Source organism: Neovison vison, chromosome 12, assembly GCF_020171115.1.
Source record: "Neovison vison isolate M4711 chromosome 12, ASM_NN_V1, whole genome shotgun sequence".
NCBI classification, from domain to species: domain Eukaryota; kingdom Metazoa; phylum Chordata; class Mammalia; order Carnivora; family Mustelidae; genus Neogale; species Neogale vison.
The window spans coordinates 55,125,144-55,147,577 of record NC_058102.1 but is presented as its reverse complement, the minus strand read 5'-3'; the positions used below and the strand labels follow the sequence as shown (position 1 = coordinate 55,147,577).

General features: G+C 40.5%; 1 protein-coding gene across 1 annotated transcript; it reads right to left on the bottom strand.

Annotated features, from left to right (window-relative positions):
- Window positions 1–8,599: 8,599 nt before the first annotated feature.
- On the bottom strand, window positions 8,600–10,199 carry SMIM10L1 (small integral membrane protein 10 like 1). Its single transcript, XM_044228177.1, has one exon. The coding sequence runs from the start codon at window positions 9,995–9,997 to the stop codon at window positions 9,791–9,793; it is 207 nt and encodes a 68-aa protein (XP_044084112.1). The 5' UTR covers window positions 9,998–10,199; the 3' UTR covers window positions 8,600–9,790.
- Window positions 10,200–22,434: the final 12,235 nt, after the last annotated feature.

Here is a 22,434-nt window from a genome sequence, read left to right as displayed (position 1 = left end):
AGTTTACAGAAGAATACTGTGTATTTGTATAAATTTTATTTCATTTTATTTTTTAAAAGGTTTTATTTATTTATTTGACAGAGAGAGATTTCACAAGTAGGCAGAGAGGCAGGCAGAGAGAGAGAGAGGGAAGCAGGCTCCCCGCTGAGCAGAAAGGCTGATGCTGGGCTTGATGCCAGCACCCTGAGATGGTGACCTGAGCCAAAGGCAGAGGCTTAACCCACTGAGCCACCCAGGCGCCCCTATTTGTATAAATTTTAAACATGTTTGTGTGTATATATACTGTTGGGTTGATGTTTATAATAAAATAATTGAAATGAAATCAAAGTAGCTGAAAATGAACATAATCTTAAGGCCAGCAGGTGGCAAAATTGTGCCAATTAATGATATTGCAATTTTGTTTTTGTTTTTTTTTAAGATTTTATTTATTTATTTGACAGACAGAGATCACAAGTAGGGAGAGAGGCAGGAAGAGAGAGAGGAGGAAGCGGGCTCCCTGCAGAGCAGAGAGCCCGATGTGGGGCTCGATCCCAAGACCCTGGGATCATGACCTGAGCCGAAGGCAGAGGCTTAACCACTGAGCCACCCAGGCGCCTCTGATATTGCAATTTTGAATAAAATGTTGTTATCTAGGAATTTTTAGAAATTATAAATTTAAACATATTTAACTACCAATAATGAAGAAATTGTTGTAGGGTTTTAAAGTGCCATAATTTTTCAGTTGTACAAGAAAACAAAAACCATTAACAAACTAGATAATAAATGTTGAAAAATATGTAGGTTATAAGTTAATTTTGTTGGAACAGTAGGTCAAGTCTGATGCTGGGAATATAAAAACTATAAGGGATTTGTAAAGTGTACTCTTCCTCCAGGGAGCTGTACTATGGGGTGCTCTGATGAAGATGAGGGTACATGTACATACCCACCCACAGAAATTTAGATTTTTTAACTTCACTCATTATGTTGGACCCTATATAAGAAATTTCCTGGGGCGCCTGGGTGGCTCAGTGGGTTAAGCCGCTGCCTTCGGCTCAGGTCATGATCCCAGGGTCTTTGGATCGAGCCCCACATCGGGCTCTCTGCTCTGCAGGGAGCCCGCTTCCTCCTCTCTCTCTTCCTGCCTCTCTCCCTACTTGTGATCTCTCTCTGTCAAATAAATAAATAAAATCTTTAAAAAAAAAAAAAAAAGAAATTTCCTGGGGCTGGGGTGGGGGGGGTTGGATGAAGGAGATCAAAAGCTACAAACTTCTAGTTATGAGAAATATACATACTAGGGATATAAAGGACAACGACGACTGTGATTGATACCTGCTGTATGGTAACCTTGAAAGCTGCGAAGAGAGTGGATCCTGAAAGTTCTTGAAAGTTACTGAGAATGGATCCTGGAAGCTCTCATCACAAGGAAAAATACCTTTTCCTGGGTATCTGTCTAGGAGGGTAGGTTGACAACCCATTGTGGTTGTCATTTTGCAGTATATGTAAGTTATTATGGTGTGCTGTTTAAGCTTACACATTGCTGTATGTCAGTTATATCTCAATAAAACTGAAAGAAATTCTCTAATGATTGTCACTGGGATTATCCTTACTTTGGGAAAGGTGGAATTGTAATCATACTGGCAATTGTTTAGAATCAAATTTGGTTTCAACACATCCTTTTTAGTAAGAAAGTTAGATTACTTTGTACTTATTAGAAGTAAGCATATTTAGTTTTAGTTTTTAGGTTTACATGTGTCAGTTAACTTTTCTTTAATGACCAAGATTCAAACGAAAAGATTTAAACAACCATGCACAGCCCTTGCTTCTTACGAGTGGGATTTAGTAGTAAATGTCTCATTGCAATTAAGTCCTCACTTCTCACGTACTAATGTTGGAGAGATGAAGCTCTAAGAGGCAGGGGCCTATTCCTGATAAGCACAGAAAATGATCTTTAAAAGATGAGGATTACGTTACAGACTGGGCAGTGGCTACTTAAGTATTATTGCCTTTTCCTTATTAAAATGGTATTTTGGGATTCAAGTCTATACCTCCCTTTCCATAAAAGGGCCTGTGTTAGAGACTCCAGCCATAATCTAAGAAATGCTACTACTATCACATCTATAGCTAGTTCCATGCAATCTGGAAAGAATTGTATCTTATGTTGGGACCAAGTTATTGGGAAGGTAAAATGCTGTCATTGCTTTCTTGCCAATCACTTCCCTCCAAAAGAAACTTTAATTTTATTTTTCAGTCCTCTCTACACCCAACATGGGTGGGGCTTGAATGTAAAACTCTGATATCAAATGCTGAGAATAAACTCTCAAAAAAACCCCCAAACCGAAACCAAAACAAAAAAAACTCTGATATCAAGGGTCACATGCTCTACTGACTGAGCCAGTCAGGTGCGCCCCAAATAAATTTTTTATGGTCCTGATGTAAAAAAAAAATTTTTTCAGTTGCCCAAATCTGAGACCAGGAGAGCTGCAAATAACCTGTTTTTAATGCCAAAAGAGACTTTTGCCTAAGGCCTGGCCCTTGGCCTAGTGCCTGGCCTACACACTTGCCCAAACTAAGAAAATTTGGTGTTCAAGCCCTGTTGTCTCGAACTTTAGTGAAAAAAAAGGTCCCAGTGGAATTATGCATGGAACAATACAGATTTCAAGGTTAACACTGTTGAATTTCCAATGGTTTAGGTATTTTGTCTGCTGTTCTGGCTTGAACTACATGTGCTCTATGCCAGGGACTTCCTTAACTGAAGTACAGAAACAAGGGGACCATCTGTAAAACCTGTAATTCCATAGTCCACTCACCTGTGACACTGATTAATGCTTTTTGTAGAAATCTATGTCAGGTGTGGATTACTTTCAGAATAAATCTTCATTAAAAAAAATGGTCAGGGGGCGGCTGGGTGGCTCAATGGGGAAGGTCATGATTCCAGGATTCTGGGATTAAACTCTGCATCAGGCTCTCTGCTTAGCGGGGAGCCTGCTTCCTCCTCCTCTCTCTCTCTCTCTGCCTGCCTCTCTGCCTACTTGTGATCTCTGTCTGTCAAAAAAAAAAAAAAAAAAATCAGATGATCGGTTTGATCAATGCAGAAAAAAGTTATCAAAGGGGGTTGCTTATTAAAAAAAATCACAGGTGACAGATGTGCTATTTTCAATTTTAGCAATTTTGTGAAAAACCAACTACATACAGCTTCAGAAGACAAAGGCGCACCATGGTACCTCTATTCCTTGGCCTCATGTTTAAAGTAGTTAGTTTTAAAAATAACCTCTTTTCCCTTTCATACAGATCTAACCTGATCTCTGAATTGTAGGGCTCCTATTAATTACATTCATTTGACTTCAGTTTGGCATATTTTCAAGTTTTCTTTTTATCAATTAAAAACTAAAATAGTTTATTGAAAAATAGCCTCTTTTTTAAAATTAAACTTTTGTTTTGTTTTGTTTCTGTTGGCCCTACTTCCATTACTGTGCTTATGATTTCAGAGTGAAGACATTCCAGGCGCAGTGACTTCATTAGTGCTTTTTACATTTTGGTTGTGACAATTTATTTTTCCTCAGTTTGGTTAATATGAAAAGGTATACCCAATCTATTTCACTCAATATATGAACAACCTTCATTTCTCTTTGTTCAATGATGCCCTCCACTACCTTATTGCAAATAAATCCACATACTTGGTATTTGAAAACCATGAAGATGGGCAAAATTTTCTAATGTTTGCAGCAGATCCCTAATTAGGATAGGAACTGGCAGGGGCGTGCCCTCAGATGTACTGCATCTAAGCTGCTAAGAATTCCATAGTTTCTTCTTATCATTTGTTGTAGGCACTCAGTAATGTCCTTGGTGTTTTGACTGTCCCAAGAGCGTTGCTGAGATTTGTGTTTGTGTGGAGTGGAGGGGGGAGAAGTGGATTTCAGTTGCAAAGATCCATGACTTGGTCTGGTGTAATCTTGCTAGGCAAAATAGGCCACAGAAGAATTCTCGTTAAAATTCCAAGAAAGTTCCCACACTCATAAATCCAAGCCAACTGATGTGAATCAATTGAACCCTACTGGAAATTCTATTTATTGCAGGGGTTTCTTTCTTGGTTCACTTGCCTGAAACCTTCCAAATCTGCTCTTCAGACTATTTTCTAGGCTCAGTTTCTGCCAGTTTTCTCTCTGTCTCCTTTTGTTCCTATAGTCCTAAACTTTCTGTTCCCACCCCTTTTCATTCTCCATGTTTGTTAAGTCCTATTTTCTTTTTGACTGTATCAAATCTATTAATGCTGCACCAGGATAAGCCTCCATTAAAACAGGATTGCAAAACTTTATAAGAGAAAATTTAAATAAGCCTCCTCAGAGCAGTGATGGATAGTTTCTAAATTCATGTTAACTTAATCTCTACTCCTTAGAGGGAAGTAAAGAGTTCCCTTTCCTATCCTAGGAGTAATGTCCTTTTCTCTCTCTCCCTCCATCCCTTTCCTCCCCACATACAGGCCAAATGACTTTACATGGCAGAAAGTATAAAATGCTTGAATTTACATGTCAAATTATATTGAATGTTTATATTCTAACATAGAAAGCCCTCAAATTATACTGAAGAAAAAAAAGAAAAAAAGACATTGCCAACCATGACCTAGGTAATACTTCTATTTGAAATTTAAGAAACAGGGCACCTGGGTGACTCAGTGGGTTAAGCCTCTGCCTTCGGCTCAGGTCATGATCCCAGGGCCCTGGGATCGAGCCCCACATTGGGCTCTCTGCTAGATGGGGAGCCTGCTTCTCCCCACTTCCCAGCCTCTGTCTGCCTCTCTGCCTACTTGTGATCTCTCTGTCAAATAAATAAATTACATATATATACATATATATATGAAGAAATTTAAGAAACAGGATTATTAAAAGAACAGGATTATTCAGCATTACTTAGACATTAAAAAATTGAATCCCTCATCAAAAGTATCTGTAGGGATAAATGAGGTTCGACTGTAGTTTGGCCAATTACTATGACCTTGAAGAAGTTATCTAACATCTTTAAATTCCAGTTTCCTTATCTGAAAAATGATGATGAAAATGTTTTTACTCATAGGATATACATGAGAATTATAGAGATCATGTACATAAATAACTGTAGAGTTCCTGGTATTAAAAGCTCAATAAAATTAAAAAATGATGCTGATAGTAAGGAAAAACTCTTTTAGCCAAGTAATCACGTTGTTTTTGCCCTCAAAAAAAAAAATTCTTATTCCCTATAAGTTATATATGTTACTGATGAAGTTCTAGAACCTAGGTGAGGTTCGGTGGGCTCAGGTCCGGAGCCGATGACCAAGAAAGAATTCTTGAGACATCTTTGGTGAAAAATGGTGGTTTATTAAAGCACGGGGACAGGACCCATGGGCAGGAGGAGCTGCTGCCCCGGGTTGTGAGGGTAGGCATATTATATACCTTGCGGTTGGGGGAAGGTGAGGAGAAGGGAGGTTTCAATGGGAGTTTTCATATGCTAAAGAGGGCCTACAAGGTGCCAGGATATCTGAGGCCTACCGGGGCCTTGCCCTTGCAGGCCTTGCCCTTGCGGCTTGACCAATGTTGTCTTCAGACCAGCCATTAACATTAAGATAGTTGGGAGACTTTTTGGTGGGATGTCATAATCCTGCTATCAATCGTCTTTGTTAGTGAGATTTAGGACATTTGCAAGCCAAGGGAGACTCCTGTCTAGCAGGATTGTGAGCTCTGCAAGTTAACTATTTGCTTATTGTTCATGGCAGTCAGGGCCGCCTGAGGAATGCTACACAAAGGACTGAGGGGGAGCAGATGGAGGGGGGGGGGATGCCAGGCGCCAGCTTTTGCTTTATCTTCAGCCAGCCCCGTGTTCCCTCATCATTACTATGATCACCATTTCCCTTTTAAACTGTAACAGGATTCTGATTCCCCATAATTTTTATCAGTTATACTTCATAAACGTTTTTTCTTTATTGGTGAGAACTACACCACCTCTCTGCTTCTTCATGCTGTAGTGGTCTCTGGACCCATCAATATTCATGATGGCCTGAAAAGGCTCGATGTATGGGCAATAAAACGAATCACTTTAGTATCAGGGCAACTATACCTTTCTTTCCTTCATTGACTAATGACTCTGTGCAGAAAAAAACAAATTTGGCATTTTATTATCTACGTTACATTAGGCAATGCTCTAAGGCAAGGGAAGGGATACAGCAATGAACAGTCTTTGGCTTGCCTTCCCTTGATGTGGTTCAAGAATAAAATGACTTGCAAACTAGAGTAATAAGTGGTTTAGCCAAAGAAAGCAAGATTCTCCTTTGGGAAACTTCACTGAGTTATAAATGTGGGAAGAAAAATACAGACCGGGTGTAAGAGCAATTGTGAAGAATAAAAGGCAAATCCTGGAGCCTTCATTCAGTTGCTACTTTGTATCTGCTGATACTATATGGGCTGTAAAACTGGACAGGATACAGTATTTTCCCTCACAGAGCTTCCAGTATAGCAGGAGGGTGTGAACTACAGTAAGGGCTTAAGTGCCTTGTCTCTGTAGTGTAACAAAAGGCAAAGCTGAAGAAAAATGGTTGAAGGCACATATTAATGTAGCCACGGGAATGGAGCATCCCAGTCCCTCAACATTCCATGGCTAATGGCAGCCACATTCTTTTGTTACAAAGTGGGACACTAGTACTTCTAGGGAGTAGTGGTGTTCACCATCTCTAAGTCCCCTTGCATTATGGAATTACTCCACTGATGAAATTACATTGCTGGTATTTTATACTAAATTTTTTTTTTAATTTTACTTATTTGACAGACAGAGATCACAAGTAGGCAGAGAGTCAGGCAGAGAGAGGGGAGGAAGCAGGCTCCCTACTGTACCATGACCTGAGGCAAAGGCATAGGCTTTAACCCACTGAGCCACCCAGACACCCCATATTAAAATGTTTTGGTTTCTTCACTGTCACAGTAAGAACCGAAGGAAGAAGAGTATAGAAAACTGTCTCTTGGATATTTAAAAATAAAAACAAAAACAAAAACAAAACTCACATCTGATAACTAATGCACAATTAGGCAAAAATAAGGCAGCCTATGGTATTAACACAGCCCTTAGATGGAATAAACGAAATAAACTCTAATATGATCAGGGGAATCTGGGAAAAAAGAATTTAAAAAAAAAGTGACTTCTAAATTCAGCCTTAAAACACATGTAGAGTAACAAGAGGCAAAAAGGAAAAAAAAAGAAGAGAGTAGAGAAAGAAAGTAGAAAGAGGATGTGCTTAAAAAAAAACTTCAGGAGTTTGCCTGGAGACAAGAAGTAACACAGTAGGAAACAATTACCCAAAGCCAGACTTGGTGCTGGAGGGGGCACTTGGTTTACAACCCAAGAGTGTCTTTGTTGGTTGGACACAATTAGTGGAATACAAAACTGCAAATAGTTTATAAATCTTTACCTCTGCAAATAATGGCCTTTAATCTCTTAAAAATCCTTCTGGAGGCTCTGCTGTATGTCCCTAGGGTCAGTACCTTAACAGATCACCTTTAGGACTGAAAAAGCTCCACTGGAAAAAAGCAGGCATTCTATGAGTTTTAAGTTTTACTAACATGCTAAGGAGATAATGTTAGAACAAATACTATTGTATAACAAGCACTAAGGCAGGCTTATTTTTAATTCTCAGGCTGACTTTTCAAAGGAAGTATTTTTTTTTTTTAAAGATTTTATTTATTAATTTGACAGACAGAAATCACAAGTAGGCAGAGAGGCAGGCAGAGAGAGAGGAGGAAGCAGACTCCCTGCGGAGCAGACAGCCTGATGCAGGGCTTCATCCCAGGGTCCTGGGATTGTGACCCGAGCCCCGAAGGCAGAGGCTTTAACCCGCTTAGCCCCTCAGGCGCCCCTCAAAGGAAGTATTTTTAATCTTTCAATAGTTGAGCTAAACCGGGTTTTAGGCAGATTAATGGACTCATCTAAAACCACAAAATTAATAGTTTGTATTTTAACAGTGATAGGCCTGATTTAAAAACTCAATCACATTTTATTATGGTGGCTCTTAACCAGTGCTGTATATTTCAACTGCCTGGGGGGAACTTTTAAAAATGAAACTTATTTAAAACAAGTTTTAATCAGAGAAATACATGTACAATTAAGAAAAAAACAAAATAATACTGTTAGATTGATAGTGAAAGACAATAATCCTTTTTTCTCCAGAGACAACCACTTTTTACTAGTTTTTGAATGTGTTTATTTTTTTATTGACCTCTATTAGATCTTGACTGATTCCTCCCCATTACACACACCTCTCCTCTCTCCAATCCCCCAATGTTACATAATCATTTCTTGTTGTATTAGTATTCAGTATTTACATCATGACTGACCTTATATGACCAGTATTATTCACCACTGAAGTATGCAATGTTGTTCTTTTTTTTTTTTTTGATAGAGATCACAGGTAGCCAGAGAGGCAGGCAGGGAGAGAGGAGGAAGCAGGGTCCCGCTGAGCAGAGACCACCCTCCCAACCCCCTACCCCCGCCCATGTGGGGCTTGATCCCAGGACCCTGAGACCATGACCTGAGCCAAAGGCAGAGGCTTTAACCCACTGAGTCACCCAGGCCCCCTGCAATGCTGTTCTTAAAAAACTCTGAATTCTCCTGTTTCATAACGGATTTATTGCCTTAATTTTTAAAAACGCTGCAGCCCACCAATTCATCTCCAGACTCTGAAAGATTATAAATTTCGTCTTTATATTCAAACACACCCAGTACTGTTTTAACCTTTGCGAGGCATTCCAACTAATTTGCGGTCTTTAGGCATTTCTTATTGAATTCATGCTGTTCTCCCCTGTTCTCTTTACTTTTATAATAGGATAACGATTTTTGCAACTTGATGGCATACTCCCTATGTCACTTACTCTTTAAATAATAAAATGTCTTTCCCCACTGACAACAAACTGTATACCTCTCAACTTCCCACTTTAGAAGGACACCATCACTTCATTTATTTTTCCCTCCCCACTTTCAACATCCCTGCTGGTAAACTGTACTTTTCCATTATCAAAGCTGGTAACATGTAACCACAATCAAGTATTTTCTCAACAGATGAAAACAATAAACATCATTTATACTAATTAGAATTATTTAAGTATTATTCACGAAGTAGCCAAGCTTAGGGCTGTCACTGGATTTCCTTCTCGTTGGCTCCGACGTCTTGCTACACGCTACTCACAGGGACACCGAAAGAGCCCACTTTCTTACACTCCAACCCTCTGTTCAAAATCCAGCAGCATTTCATGTTGTCTGGTATTAGACGGATGCTTTTCCTGTACCACTGGGCTTTTCCACTGAACATTTCTGATGGTTTTGGTTTTCTCTTGTTGAAGAAATAGATTTGACTTCCACATATCTTTAAGATCTTCAGCTTCTTATTCATTTAATGTCTTGCTTACAATCCAATATTCCCGAAATTTATGTTTTCTTATTTTAATTTGGACCACGAGTTTGTTGTACATTAAAATTTTCCCGAAAACCTTAGTAGCCTTCCTTTTTTATAATGCATCATGTTCGTTCTGTTTTTGTTTTAAGGTTGCAAAGCTTCAATATTGCCGTAGACCTTAACTGAAGCTCTTCGCCGTCCCCGGAACATCGCTGACCTCCTCTCCAGCCGCTACCCGCTTTCCGCCACCGCCCTGCCGCTCCACCAGAGACGGAGAGCGCAGCCGCAAAGAGCGCTCTAGTCCTCTCGCGAGAATCCCGAGCTCCGCGCTCGCAGCTCCGTTGCGCCGCCGAGCCTCCTGGGAGTCGGCCATGGCCCGGCCGGGAAGTCGGCTGCGTAAGAAGGGCACTAAATGTGTACCTGCAAGCGGATGTTGAGGATCACCGAGCCTGCGACGTAAAAGTACGGAAAGTTCATGCGCAGCTGCCAGGCCAGCTCGAAGAAGGCGAGCAGGGTGCGGGAGAGCCCTTTGCAGAAGACTCCGTAGGAACTGGGGACCGCGGCCGTGCTGGAGGCTTTGAGGGCCAAGGAAGACGGAGCCGCCGCGGTGGCCATGGACCCGGTGTCGCTGCTCCCCCAGTGTTGAGCGCCGAGAGTCACCACAGGCTTCGTGTACTCCCAGCTGACGGCCGGGGCGGCAAGGGTCAGGGTGGGGGTGATTACGCAGCCGCCAGGCTCATTCCTGCGCCTCCCGCTGGCTCCGTGTCCTCCCCAGCGGCGCTCTGTGGCCACGACCGTCGCTTGCGCTCCGCCCCTTCCTGTCTGCTGCTCCCACTGGTGTTTAGCCCTTGGAGCTAAACAGGTGCGGAAGGGGTTATGCGTATATATGCCGTACGCATTGTTTTATGCGAGGTCGGTCAGATAGATATTATTTCCCCTGTCAAATGAAGAAAGGAAGTTTAGTAAAGTTAGGTAATAGGAATTTGACCTAGAGAACACAGTTTGTAAGGGTCGAACTCTAGGTTTAAGACCGGTTTGTCTGCTATGTGATGTAGGTTATTAGCCAGGAATATCACCCTTTGATTTCATAAAATTAACCCTAATATTAGGGCAGGTGAACTCCTTACATAAGCCAGTTCAGACATAAAGTCTCTTGTGTCCATAACATACCACAACTGTAAAGGATCACAACCTCAGGCTATGGATTTTCTGTGTATTAGGACTCTTTCCATTGCAAGTGACAGAAATCTTTAGGCAAAACAAAATGAAACATATACTTTAATTTTTTGGGGGGGGGTTGTTACATATAAGCAGTATCATTCCCACCCGGATAAACCCATAAAGAGTCCAGATTAGGTATGGCAGCTTCTACCATTTCTGCATGGGGATACCCCTGTGTAACTTATGGCTAGGCCCCAAAGCTTGGAACACTACTAAAACCTCAACTCTGAATGACTTTAGGGTAACGTCATAGTGTATCTCCCACAACCCCATCCCCTTCTGATGTTTAAGTGATGCACATTTCATTACCTTCTCTAATCTACATTTTAACTTAATCTCTACACTCAGGGATTATTCAGATATGTTTTTTATGATCAAAATCCCCAAATTCCCATCTGGTTCTGAAAAAGCATTGTTCACATATCCCACATCTCATCCTGCACTGAATAGCTGTAGTTACTATTTGAAGCACAACTAATGTATCCTAGAGGACCTCTGTTTCTCCGTATTCTCCTGATAATGGTTGGTACAAACAACGTGCCATCATGAAATTTATAAAATGTAATTACATGTCCCCAGCAAGAATTTTTTCTACTTTGCTATACTAATACCACTCCAGCAATGCTGTGTTGACACCACTTAAAATAATGGATTACCAGAGGTGTCTGGGTGGCTCAGTGGCTAAATGGCTGTCTTCGGCTCAGGTCATGATCCCAGGGTTCTGTGATCAAACCCAGGGCTCCCTACTTGGCTGGAAGCTGGCTTCTCCTTCTCCCACTAAAATCTTAAAAAAAAAAACCTGATTATCAATTAGTTGAGACAATGTATAAAATAGAATATTTGAGAATAGAAAATATTCTGAAGAGTAATAGAAGATGAATGACAACTCAGAACCAAGAGAAAATGTGCTAATTTTAGTATACAAGTATAATTTACCCTTTCTGAAAATTGAGAAAAGAATAAATAGATCAAGATATTCAGGGTCACTGAAGTCGTTAAGTTTCTGGGTCTTCCATTTCCAACTATGTAAAACCATGTGGATTCATTCTCCTCTACCCATTCTCTATTAGCCCACCCCCTACATCCAGCTCTGGTTAACTCTATGAAAATACTGTCTTTCTTTCTGGGCCCATGGGGCAAATAGCAGCTATTTACTAACGGGGCTAGTAGATGCCCTTTTTCAGTGGGAAAGGACTGGGCAAATATGAGTAGTCATGAACCTCCCTCTCCTAATCATTAATGCTCTAAAGCTGATGAAGGATTTCCACAGGTGAAACTGACAGTGGAAGGTGGAATAGGACCAATATTTTACATGGTTCTGGTTTTTATTCTGTCCTTTGAATAACTGATCCATATTTTTTTTGCCTAATAGGCATATGTAAGTAAGCTGTTAGCAGTAACACATCCTAAACCATTTTCCTGGTTGATACTCCATTGGGTACTCACTGAATCTTCCTTTTCTAATCTTGCTTATTCCCCCTTTTTTGACTCTACATGAGAGAGAGAGAGTGGGGGTGAGTGCATGGTGGGGGAGGGGCAGAGGAAGGAGGAGAGGATCTCAAGCAAACTGCCCTACTTGGTGCTCCATCTCACCACCCTGAGATAACCACCTGAGACAAAATCAAGGGTCAGACACTTAACCAACTGAGCTACCCAGGCAGCTCCCTACTCCCTCCCCTTTTACTACTTTTTAATGACCTTATTGGTCTTAATGATCCTTTGGAAGAGTTTAAAGGTAAGTGCCACTGGGTCTGCAAAGGACTATATTGGCAAATTCTCATTATTGTAGTATTCAGGTATAATGGGTCTTTCATTTTAATTTTATTTATTTGAGCCTTGTCTCTTACTGAGACTGGCTTAAGATTTGTCAGTTTTGTGTATCTTGTAACCAGGTGGTTGTTTGAGTTTTTTCCTACTGTTTGTATACTCTCTGCTTTTCGTTTATACTCCTTGTTAATGGTGGTGTTTTGTTTTGTTTTTGTCTTTTGGTAGTTCCTTGAAGTATACATTAGGTTGTTTATTTGAAAATGTTCAATCTGCCCACCCCGAGCTCATGGTTGCCGCTCAAACCTTTGTGATTGCCTTGCCACTGTTTTTGTTCTTAACAGCTCTGAGCAGATGATGGTATGTGAAGACCGTCAGTGTCCCTTAGTCAAGCTCCTGGAGAACTACTAATTACTTTGCCCTTCAGCTCCTTGATGCAGGTCCGACCTTCAGGCAGCAATAGGGAAGTCAGGACATTAGATATGCAGACTAAACCCTATCAGGGAGAAGCAGAGCTGGGTGTTTTTGCCTACTTTTGCTTCGGCAGAGGGGATAGTTACTGGGAGTCTTTGTGTGCACACATAGAACCACCTCTTTAGTTTGTGTGGTCCCCAGGGATTTGTGGATGCTGAATCCTGCCAGTTCCAGAGCTAGTCATAAAAGCTGGGATGCTGGATGTCTGGATATGCTTGTAGTGAGAAGCTGGAGCTTTGGTTTTATTGTTGAAGTGATCTGGGAGGAAACAGTGGGTGATGTGCCCTGCTCCTCTGTCAGGCTCCTGGGAGGATCATAGGTAGTTCCAATATACAGACTGATTAGAAGCCATATCCTCAGGCAGCAGCTGGGAAAGTCTGCAAATTCCTTTTAGGGAGAAACCTGGAAATCCGTGTTTTCTCTTGGTGCCTCTGTACTGAGTCCGGGGGAGGGGAGAGATTGCGGTGGGGAGTGCTAGCATGCCTGTTAACAACTGTTTGTTTGTCTGATATAGTCCTGTAGGCCTAGATGCAAGGCCTGTACAAGATCTTAGAGCTAAGTGATTTGGGAGAGCATTTCTTGGCTGGCAGTGTTACAAGTTGGCCTAAACTTTTTGCTCTTTCAGGAGAATCTGGGAGTTGGGGGTTTCTTCCTGTTTGGTGCTGTGCAGGGGTGAGGCTCATGCTGAAAGTGTGTTTCAGCCTTTCCTACTTGTTTTGATGTGGATATATTCTAAGTTTCCCAGTGTGTCGGAGTCACTCAGTTAGTCTGCATTTTTCTTAGAGGGAATTGATCATGTGTAGCTGCATGTTTGGTATGCTGTGAGAAGAGAGAAATTCAGGAGCTTTCTATTGTCACCATCTTAATGATATTTCAACTGATTTTCTATGGTTGCTTCAGAGGTATTCTGTGTGTGTGTGTGTGTGTGTGTGTCTTTGGAGTGGACAGTATGGGGTAGGTGTGGAGTTTTCACACATTACTTCTCATATTGCAGTGTCTAGCACTTAGTCTTTGGATCACATCTAACTGCAGAGGAGACTGGGGATGTCTTATGCATGCTTAGGAGGAAGAATAAAATATGGATTTTGGTCTGCCTCACTGTGTCTGCCACAGTCTCCATGCCTGTTTTTAAATCACCAGATGTACCCCTTTCCCCACTTATAGGACACAGTCACACTCCTTTCCTGGGGACACAACTCAAAGTTCTGTATTTAAGTTCTGTTAGTTTAGAATCCAGGAATTTGGGGTGATAAGCAGTTCTCTACATGATTACTGGTTGATGTCCTTCATAATCTGAAGACAAATGAACACAGAAAACACAAGATAGGTACCTTCCTCCAAAATATGAATGGTTAGGGTCAGGCTTGCTGGACCTTTCATTTGGCAAAGATATTAGGGGGTCTATGGCTCTCGATTGTCCATAGCAGCGACAAAATCTGGGTAGATACTGGGAAGCCCCTGGCACTGACTTTGCAGAAAAGTTCCTGATTAATCCCTGTGTCTGGGCTCTGGGAGGAATGCCCTTATTCATCATTTTCTGTGGCTCCTGGCTCCGCCTTCTGCATGGTCTTCATAATTATTATTCTCCTTGGCTACATCTGAAGTAGATGTTGGGGAAGAGACCCTCCTGAACAAGGTACAGATTTCAAGTCTACTCCCTGATATACAAATTTGGAATCCAGTATGTCATTCAGATATCACAGATTTCACTGTCACACTCAACAAGTACAATTATCACAAATATTTAGGAAGTTTTATTTAATCTGTTTGCTTTCAGTCAGATGTCTAGAGACAAAGATTTCCCTTACATAAATGTCGTCCTTAAGCAATTAATTAATTAGCTTACCTATGCATGACTACTTCAACTTAAGTAGTAGCTATCTGGAAGCCATCTGAAATAATGGGCTTATGTCAGAAGTTTAAACCCTTGGTCTGGTTTTTTCTACAAGGAATAGTTTCCATGATTATCTAAAAAATTTTAATGGGCCCTTGTCTGTTAAGGAATTTTCTTCAGTTTTACTTGTTTGAGACCAAGAGCTATGAGATTTTTACAAACCTATGAAACCCAAAATTTCTGAACTCAGTCTTCCTTTTCTCTTTGCAACCCAACCATGTCTTTCCTTTCTCATCTTGTCTTGTAATACCTTGCTAAAAACAGCTTTAGCACAACATTTTAGGTCTAATCAACCACTTCCACTAGGGCTAAGACAACATAAACAGGACCTGCCTAAAAGATTTTTATATGTAGCATTTTTGGAAGACTTTGCCACTGCACATGGAACCCTGCATGTTTCCAGCCTCCAAAATTTGTATCTGCATGATCCAAATGCTTTTAAACCTGCCCATATTGTGTCACAAGTAGGCTCCCAAACAAAATGACTCACACAAAATATAGAGTTAAATTGCTTTTTTCACAGTGTTTGAGGAGCCTTCTCCATACAGTTACCTGGGAATTAGGCTGAGTGAAGCGGGGGGCCTGCTTCCTCCCCTCTGCCTGTGTCTCTGCCTACTTGTGATCTCTGTCTGTCAAATAAATAAAATCTGTATTCCATCTTTAACATGTAGCTTCCAAGATTGACTTGGGGTCATACCCATTTCTGCCAGCAGGGAAGGAGAAGGTGTATGGAGGAGTGTTCATGGGGAGATTTTCTGGGGGATGGACCTGTAAATGATGCACATCATTTTCACTCATATGTCCTTGTTCGGATTTCAGCCACATGGCCACAACCACCTGTAAGGGAAGCTGGGAAGCACAGCCTCTCGGCCCAGACGAAGACGAGGTGCAGTTGAGGACATGGCTGTCAGAGAGCACTGAGCACCATTACAATCAAAATAGCCAATAAGTTATTGTAAAACAGTTTCTGCCTTTAGAAGCATGGTCTAGCTCGTTTGTGCCACTTTGATAATTTATACAAGCCCTGTATCTGTCTTGAATATCAGCTTTTTTTTCTCTTTCCTCATAAACTCTAAAGAACTCAAGTTTCCCCTGAGCGTTCCTATCCACATAAAAGCATAGCTGATTCGGCACTGTAGCATCTGTAGCTTTCTCATATTATTCCCAGCATCTGTTGCTTATAACTTCTGATTTAGCTCTTACAATATTATGCAACTAATTATTTATACTTATTTGCTCCAGAGCTTGAGTGCGCTCTTTGAACTATTTAAATTATTCCTACAAGTCACATTGAATCAATAAAAATCCTTCATAGGTAGAATGAGTGACAATAACTACAATTACATGAAATTTTTTCTAGCCATTTCTATTCAAACTCTAAAACATTTGCATTCAAATGAATGACTCAGGGAATATGAAAGTAGAACTTGGGGGGAAATAATCTCTCATATTTGCATGTTTTCATACCTGGCTTCATCCCTTGAATCATTAGCACAAATGGACATTTTCAGCTGGTGCAAGGATTGGTGGGGATTGATTAGCATTGCTCTGGAAACTAGGTACTAGCTGACAAAGTCATAAGAGGGGTGGGTATTCATGAAGCTTCTTATCTCTTCCCAGAACTGTTTGGTTTAGCCCCGGAATCACAGTATCAATAGAGTGAACTATTCTTTTGTGAAGGTCTCTGAGACTATATGAGACATAGCAGAATTTGGGTTTGTCCTTTCTGGAATTAGGATGCAAACATCTCCAAGTGGATGTCAACCTGCGAATGTTTATAGCTATGGAGCCATCAGTGAGGCACCACATCAGAAATATTTTCATGGAACTGTGAGCTGGAATGAAGATCTCTTTGTGGTAGTGGCAGCAAGAGAGGTCCTCTCATGAATGTAGGGAAATGGGTTCATTGTACTGGCAAACTGCACTGAAAGCTCAAGAATGGGAAAATCTCATCAACTGATTTCATCCTTAACCAGCTTGGCTATGGCCAGAGTCACTCAACACTGGGTAATAGTATTTGACTGACTGATTTATGATGGACTGTCTCCACATCCCTATGCCAATGGTAAACAAATAGCAAAAGTGGTTAATATTCTTTGGTAGTTATAACTGTCCCTCAGAACAATGTATTACTTAAAATATAACCCATGAGAAATTATACTAGTTACCAAGCCCATACTAGTTACCAAGGCTTACATACAGCCTTAAGAAAAGCATATACTGGTGACAGGCCTCTGGGGGAGAGGATGATATATGCCCTTAAAGCCGAGCAGCTGGGGATGCCCGGCTCGCTCAGTGGGGAATGCTGCCTGCTTCATTTTTCCATTATCTCCCCTTCCCCCTGAGAGTACCTGTGGCTAATTAGATGAGCCCTTTGAATGTGCTTGCTCAACTATAAACTTTATACTGCTTGACCAGATATATTTTGCCTTCCTTCTTGTTTATCTACAAGGCATATGGTTCATGTTTAGCCTTCTTTGGCTCCTTTATTGATTAATGTCTATAGCTGAGAAAAAGGGGACTGAGGAGGTGTTCGGGGCAACAGTCTTTTCTGCTGTTGTCCCCTGCTCCCTTTCTCTTGCAGATGACTTGTTTATGCCTCATTCTTCTCCTGTGCATTGTCAGGAAGTGGCAGTAGGTCAACTAATCATTGACCTCCCTGGATTGCCACCTGCCTAACATTTTCTGCTTCCTTGAGAAAGCCAAGTTCTCCCACTTGTTTTTCATCAGCCTGAAGTGGAGAGAGAACAGAATGGGTCTCATGCTCTCCCTGGGGCCTTTGTTCTTATAGTCTGTTAACTTCCAAACCAAGGTGACTTATAGAGGAGTACCTATGGAGACATGAGAGACATATGACTTTGCATTTAGACATAAGTAAAGTTTTTGGTCTTAAAAGGTCTTCTACTTCCTACCTTGACCTATGTATTTCCTTTCTCCTGTTCTTGACCACTTGCTCTTTTTATTTCTGTTCTTGGTGAGACACCAGGAATTTGCAGCTCAACTTGATGGGCTCGGGGGACTCCAGTAGAGACCCATACAAGGGCCATGAAAATGGTAACAGCCTTCCTCCTCCTCTTCACCATTTACTTATTTCCACTCCAATAGCAAGTTGGATCTTCCTTAAGGTACAGAGATAACAATCAGGCCAAGATGTTTGTCATGGTGAGTTCAGCTACCTTTCACTCAGGCTTTATGCAACAGTATAGCATTTTATAATGAAGGTGAAGATGCATATTCTGAGATATATTCATTGCAGTCCTATTTATATTCACTGGAGAATGTTTGGTACCTGGGCACTGGAATATATATGCAAAAATGTGCATATTACTACTTCTCTTAATAGTTGAAATTGAGAAATCATACAAATGTCCATTATGATAAAGTAGATAAACAGATTATGGTATCCTGATACAATAGAATACTATGAACCACTGCAAATGAACAAATTGTAATGTTTTTCAGGTCTTTGTTAGGGAAAAGACACAGATAATTTTGTAAAGCATAATACATATTCAGTGTAGTATTTGGAGATGTGTGTGTATATATAGTGCTTTGACTTTGACTACTGCAATACAATAACCCAGATTTAAGCACAGTAGCTAGAAATGCAAATAAGCAGGTGGGAAAATTTTGCTTGCTGATAATACTATTAAAATAAGAAAGAAATTTACTCTGTGTTTACACAGAGGATGTATACGTCTGTATGAAAATACAATAAAAGCAATATAGTGGTTGAGGTTACTTTTGTCACAATATTTAGAGTGTTGTAAAGGAAAAAAACAGGATGTAAATCATTATAAATATGTTGGTTTTCAGTTGTCCTTGTTGAAGTAGTAGGTGAAGGTGTTCTTTCAGGCTAAGCCCCAGTGCTCAGACTGATGTAAGTATCCTAAGGCCAAGGAAAAGTGTTCTATGACAGTGAAGTCTGCCACTTAGAAAGTCCAGTAAAATCACATCCGTCATTTACTGGTTTCCCATTTAGCTGCCATCATCATCATCATGTACCTCATTTAATGATATGTACTTGAAATGTTTATGTACATAATTTGGACAATGTCTAAGTAATTAATTTAACAACCAGTTAGACACAGTGGAAGAGAGAGAATTAGTGAATTAGAAGATAACTACCTAGATTGAAATATTAAAAGATGGAAAATACATTCTGTAGGGTGAGCAACCTAGAGGTTACATAGTCTGTGTCTTCTCAAAATTTTCTTTGCAAAGCGTACAGTTTCTTTGGGGTCCATCTCTTACCAAATAACAGACAGCTAGGAGCAGTCATTTGATGCCTACAATGTTTTGCCTCACAGCTTCTTCACTCAGATAAAAAAAGTTAATTTCATTCATTTTCTGTCTCCCAAGTTGTCTTAAAAACAGAATTGCAAATATTTCTTTTTTTTATTTTTTTAAAAAGATTTTATTTATTTGACAGAGAGAAATCACAAGTAGATGGAGAGGCAGGCAGAGAGAGAGAGAGAGGGAAGCAGGCTCCCTGCTGAGCAGAGAGCCCGACGCGGGACTCGATCCCAGGACCCTGAGATCATGACCTGAGCTGAAGGCAGCGGCTTAACCCACTGAGCCACCCAGGTGCCCCAGAATTGCAAATATTTCAAAAGTGCCTAATGTGCCACTGTTTTTAGAGCCTTCTCTTTCAGTTTCCTCAGAATCAATGCCATATATTTAAGCTTTTGTTCTATTATAGCCCAGCTCTAGTACAAATTTTTGTACCAGTCAGCTTATATTGTGTACCAACCATAACACTCAGTGATAGACAACAATAATAGTTTATTTCTATATATCTCTGGAGACCAGTGATCTGTGCTGGGCTTGCCTAGATATATGCATCAGATTTCCAGTTATGTGTCTGGGGGCTAACTGGAAGCTAGTTGATCAAAGCTGGACCTGATGGAGCAACTTGGCTTCTCATATCTTCCATTTTTCTCCCTGGACCAGTTCACTAATCTAGACGTAACTTTCTCATGGTGGTGGTAGATGTGGAGGGTGAACAAAGCCTTATATGTAAGCCATAGTGATGTAAGTCCAGCAATGAAAGAATGCTGACAAAATATCTGCCAGCATCTAATTGGCCAAAGCAAATCACATGGCTGAGCACAGAATCAAAGAATAAAACAGATCATCCCTCTCACAGTGAGAAGGTACAGCACTGTTATAGGCTGAAGAATTTGAGACCAACTTAAGCAATCTACTGCAGCATCCTGTACATCATAAAAGCAATTCTAAGCCACATTTATGTCTTTGCATACCTGAGTCTCAATTTTCTACTCCTAACTGGAATTCTCCATTTATAGTAAGATCTTAAAGATTATAGAGAGCTCCACTTGGATTTATATTTCATTGTCTCCTTTTCTGGAATTCTGTAAATTCTGTTCCCCTCCCCCCAACAAGTCCCCACATCTGTCCTATATATAAACTTCTCAACAATTTTCTGCTATCAACAAGTCCTTTCTGTTTTAGTTCCTTAATGGGTTACACTCATCTTTTCACTGGAGTCTTATTGGACCATTTACTTTGTCTTTCTTGAAACTACTGGGCAGGCAGTTTCTTATGTGCACTTTTTGGTTCATATTTTCCCCCCTCCTAGCTTTACTTCTCTGAATTTTACCTTTGGAAGACTCCTGTTACAGTAAGACTCATGATAAAAATATGTTTCATTTTGATAAAAGCACCTATCATTTAAATTCGACTCATTTTCTTTTCACTGAGTAGGTAATATAATCTGAAGGGACGTTCCATCTTCAAACGTCCTCTCCATGTAGGAACTTAGTCCATTGTCACCTTGCCTAGTTCTCTCCCTCTCACCTTCCATATACTTTTTTTTAATGTCTGGATTTCATATATATCCTTGCATTTTGATATCTAATACCTGCCATTCTTAAATTCTGAGCCACATTCAGCTACATCTTGAATTTCAGTAATTAATGTAAAAAAAATGTCTCCATGTTCTATCAATGTTTTGTGTAGTCATCTTAGCAAAAAAAACCTCAGAATTTGTAAAGGCCAGAGCCAGGATTGAGATTCCACTTTATCTTCTATTTGGGCTAGTATGTAAGTCTAGAACTGTCCTAGTTCCAACATCCTTGTTAAAATGGAACTGTAGGTTGTGGGTTTTCTTGTAGTAGTCAGGGATAGTTAAGTTTTAAATTAAAGCAAAGTAACCCAGTCTTTTATACAGCTGAAAGTGCCAGGAATGGGGCAGCTTTCTGTATGGTTAGATTTAGATGAGCATGACAGTCGTGGTCAACCCCAAAGATAAGTCTTGAAAATTAGCATAGCCATTCCCAATCTCTATAGCAACAATAAAATGAATTCTATCGCACACATGCATCCTCCTATGACCCCAATATTCTTTGCATGTAGGTAGACTCAGTGTCAATGATACTAACCTTGTTACATTTTTTTTAAAAGATTTTATTTATTTATTTGACAGATAGAGATCACAAGTAGGCAGAGAGGCAGGTAGAGTGAGAGAGAGGGAAGCAGGCTCCCCGCTGAGCAGAGAGCCCGATGCGGGACTCTATCCCAGGACCCCAGGACCCTGAGATCATGACCTGAGCCGAAGGCAGCGGCTTAATCCACTGAGCCACCCAGGCGCCCCTAACCTTGTTACATTTAATGACCTTCCCTCCCTTCTCTTGTAGGCAGCATAATGGCCCCTCAGTAGTGTCCATATTCTAAATCCCCAGAACCTATGATCATGTTACATAGCAAGGACAGTAAGGTTACAGATATAATTAATGTTGCTAATCAGTTGATGTTGAAATGTGGAGATGTCTTGAATTATCCAGGTGGGCCTGTTGTAATCACAAGGGTTCTTTTAAATGGAAGAGGGAGGCAGGAGAAATTAAGAGAAGGAAATGGGAGAATGAAAGCAGAGATCAAAGTACTGTGATTGCTGGCTTGGAAGAAGAGAAGGAGCCTAGATCTAAGGAATGTAGCCAGGTACTAGGGCTATAAAAAGCAAGGAATGCAGTATCCCCCTACAGCACCCAGGAAGAAAGAATGCATCCTTGCCTACACATTGATTTTATTCCATTTTGGCTTTAGATCAGTGGAACCCATTTCAAGCTTCTGCTCTCCAGAATGGTATAACAAATTTTTATTGTTTAAGCTGCTGTTTGTGATTATTGTAGCAGCAAGAGGAGAATAATATACTTCCTTATGCAAAACACACTGAATCTTTCACCATAGATCGCTTATGGTATCTATCTATGTGTTTGGATAACAATCTTCATGGATTATCCAAACCTTTGATTTCTGGCTTCTTTGTGTAAACATCTTCTGAAAAGGACTGGTTAAATTCCAGAATATGTATCTATCCATGCATGGTAGTTCATTGGCAGCTCAATTTCAGCCAGCTTGAGCATGTTTACCATGTCCAAAAAATATCTTTCTTTCTATATATTTAACTGACAATATGACCGGTACATGAGCCTGACTTACTGTTGTGAGATTTATCTGGAAGATTTGATTATACTGTTCAGTCTTGAACATCCTATTCCACACTCTCCAATCTCAGTCTTACTAGGTTGTGGCCCTGCTGCCACTTGAGCATGCAGTCAGCCCCATGAGATTCAGCACTGGGTAACTCAAGGTGATTTCTAAGGTAATTGTAGAAGGAACAGGATAAGACTGAGGGTGGGTAACCAACCAGTTATGAGAATTACGAGAGAAAGTATGA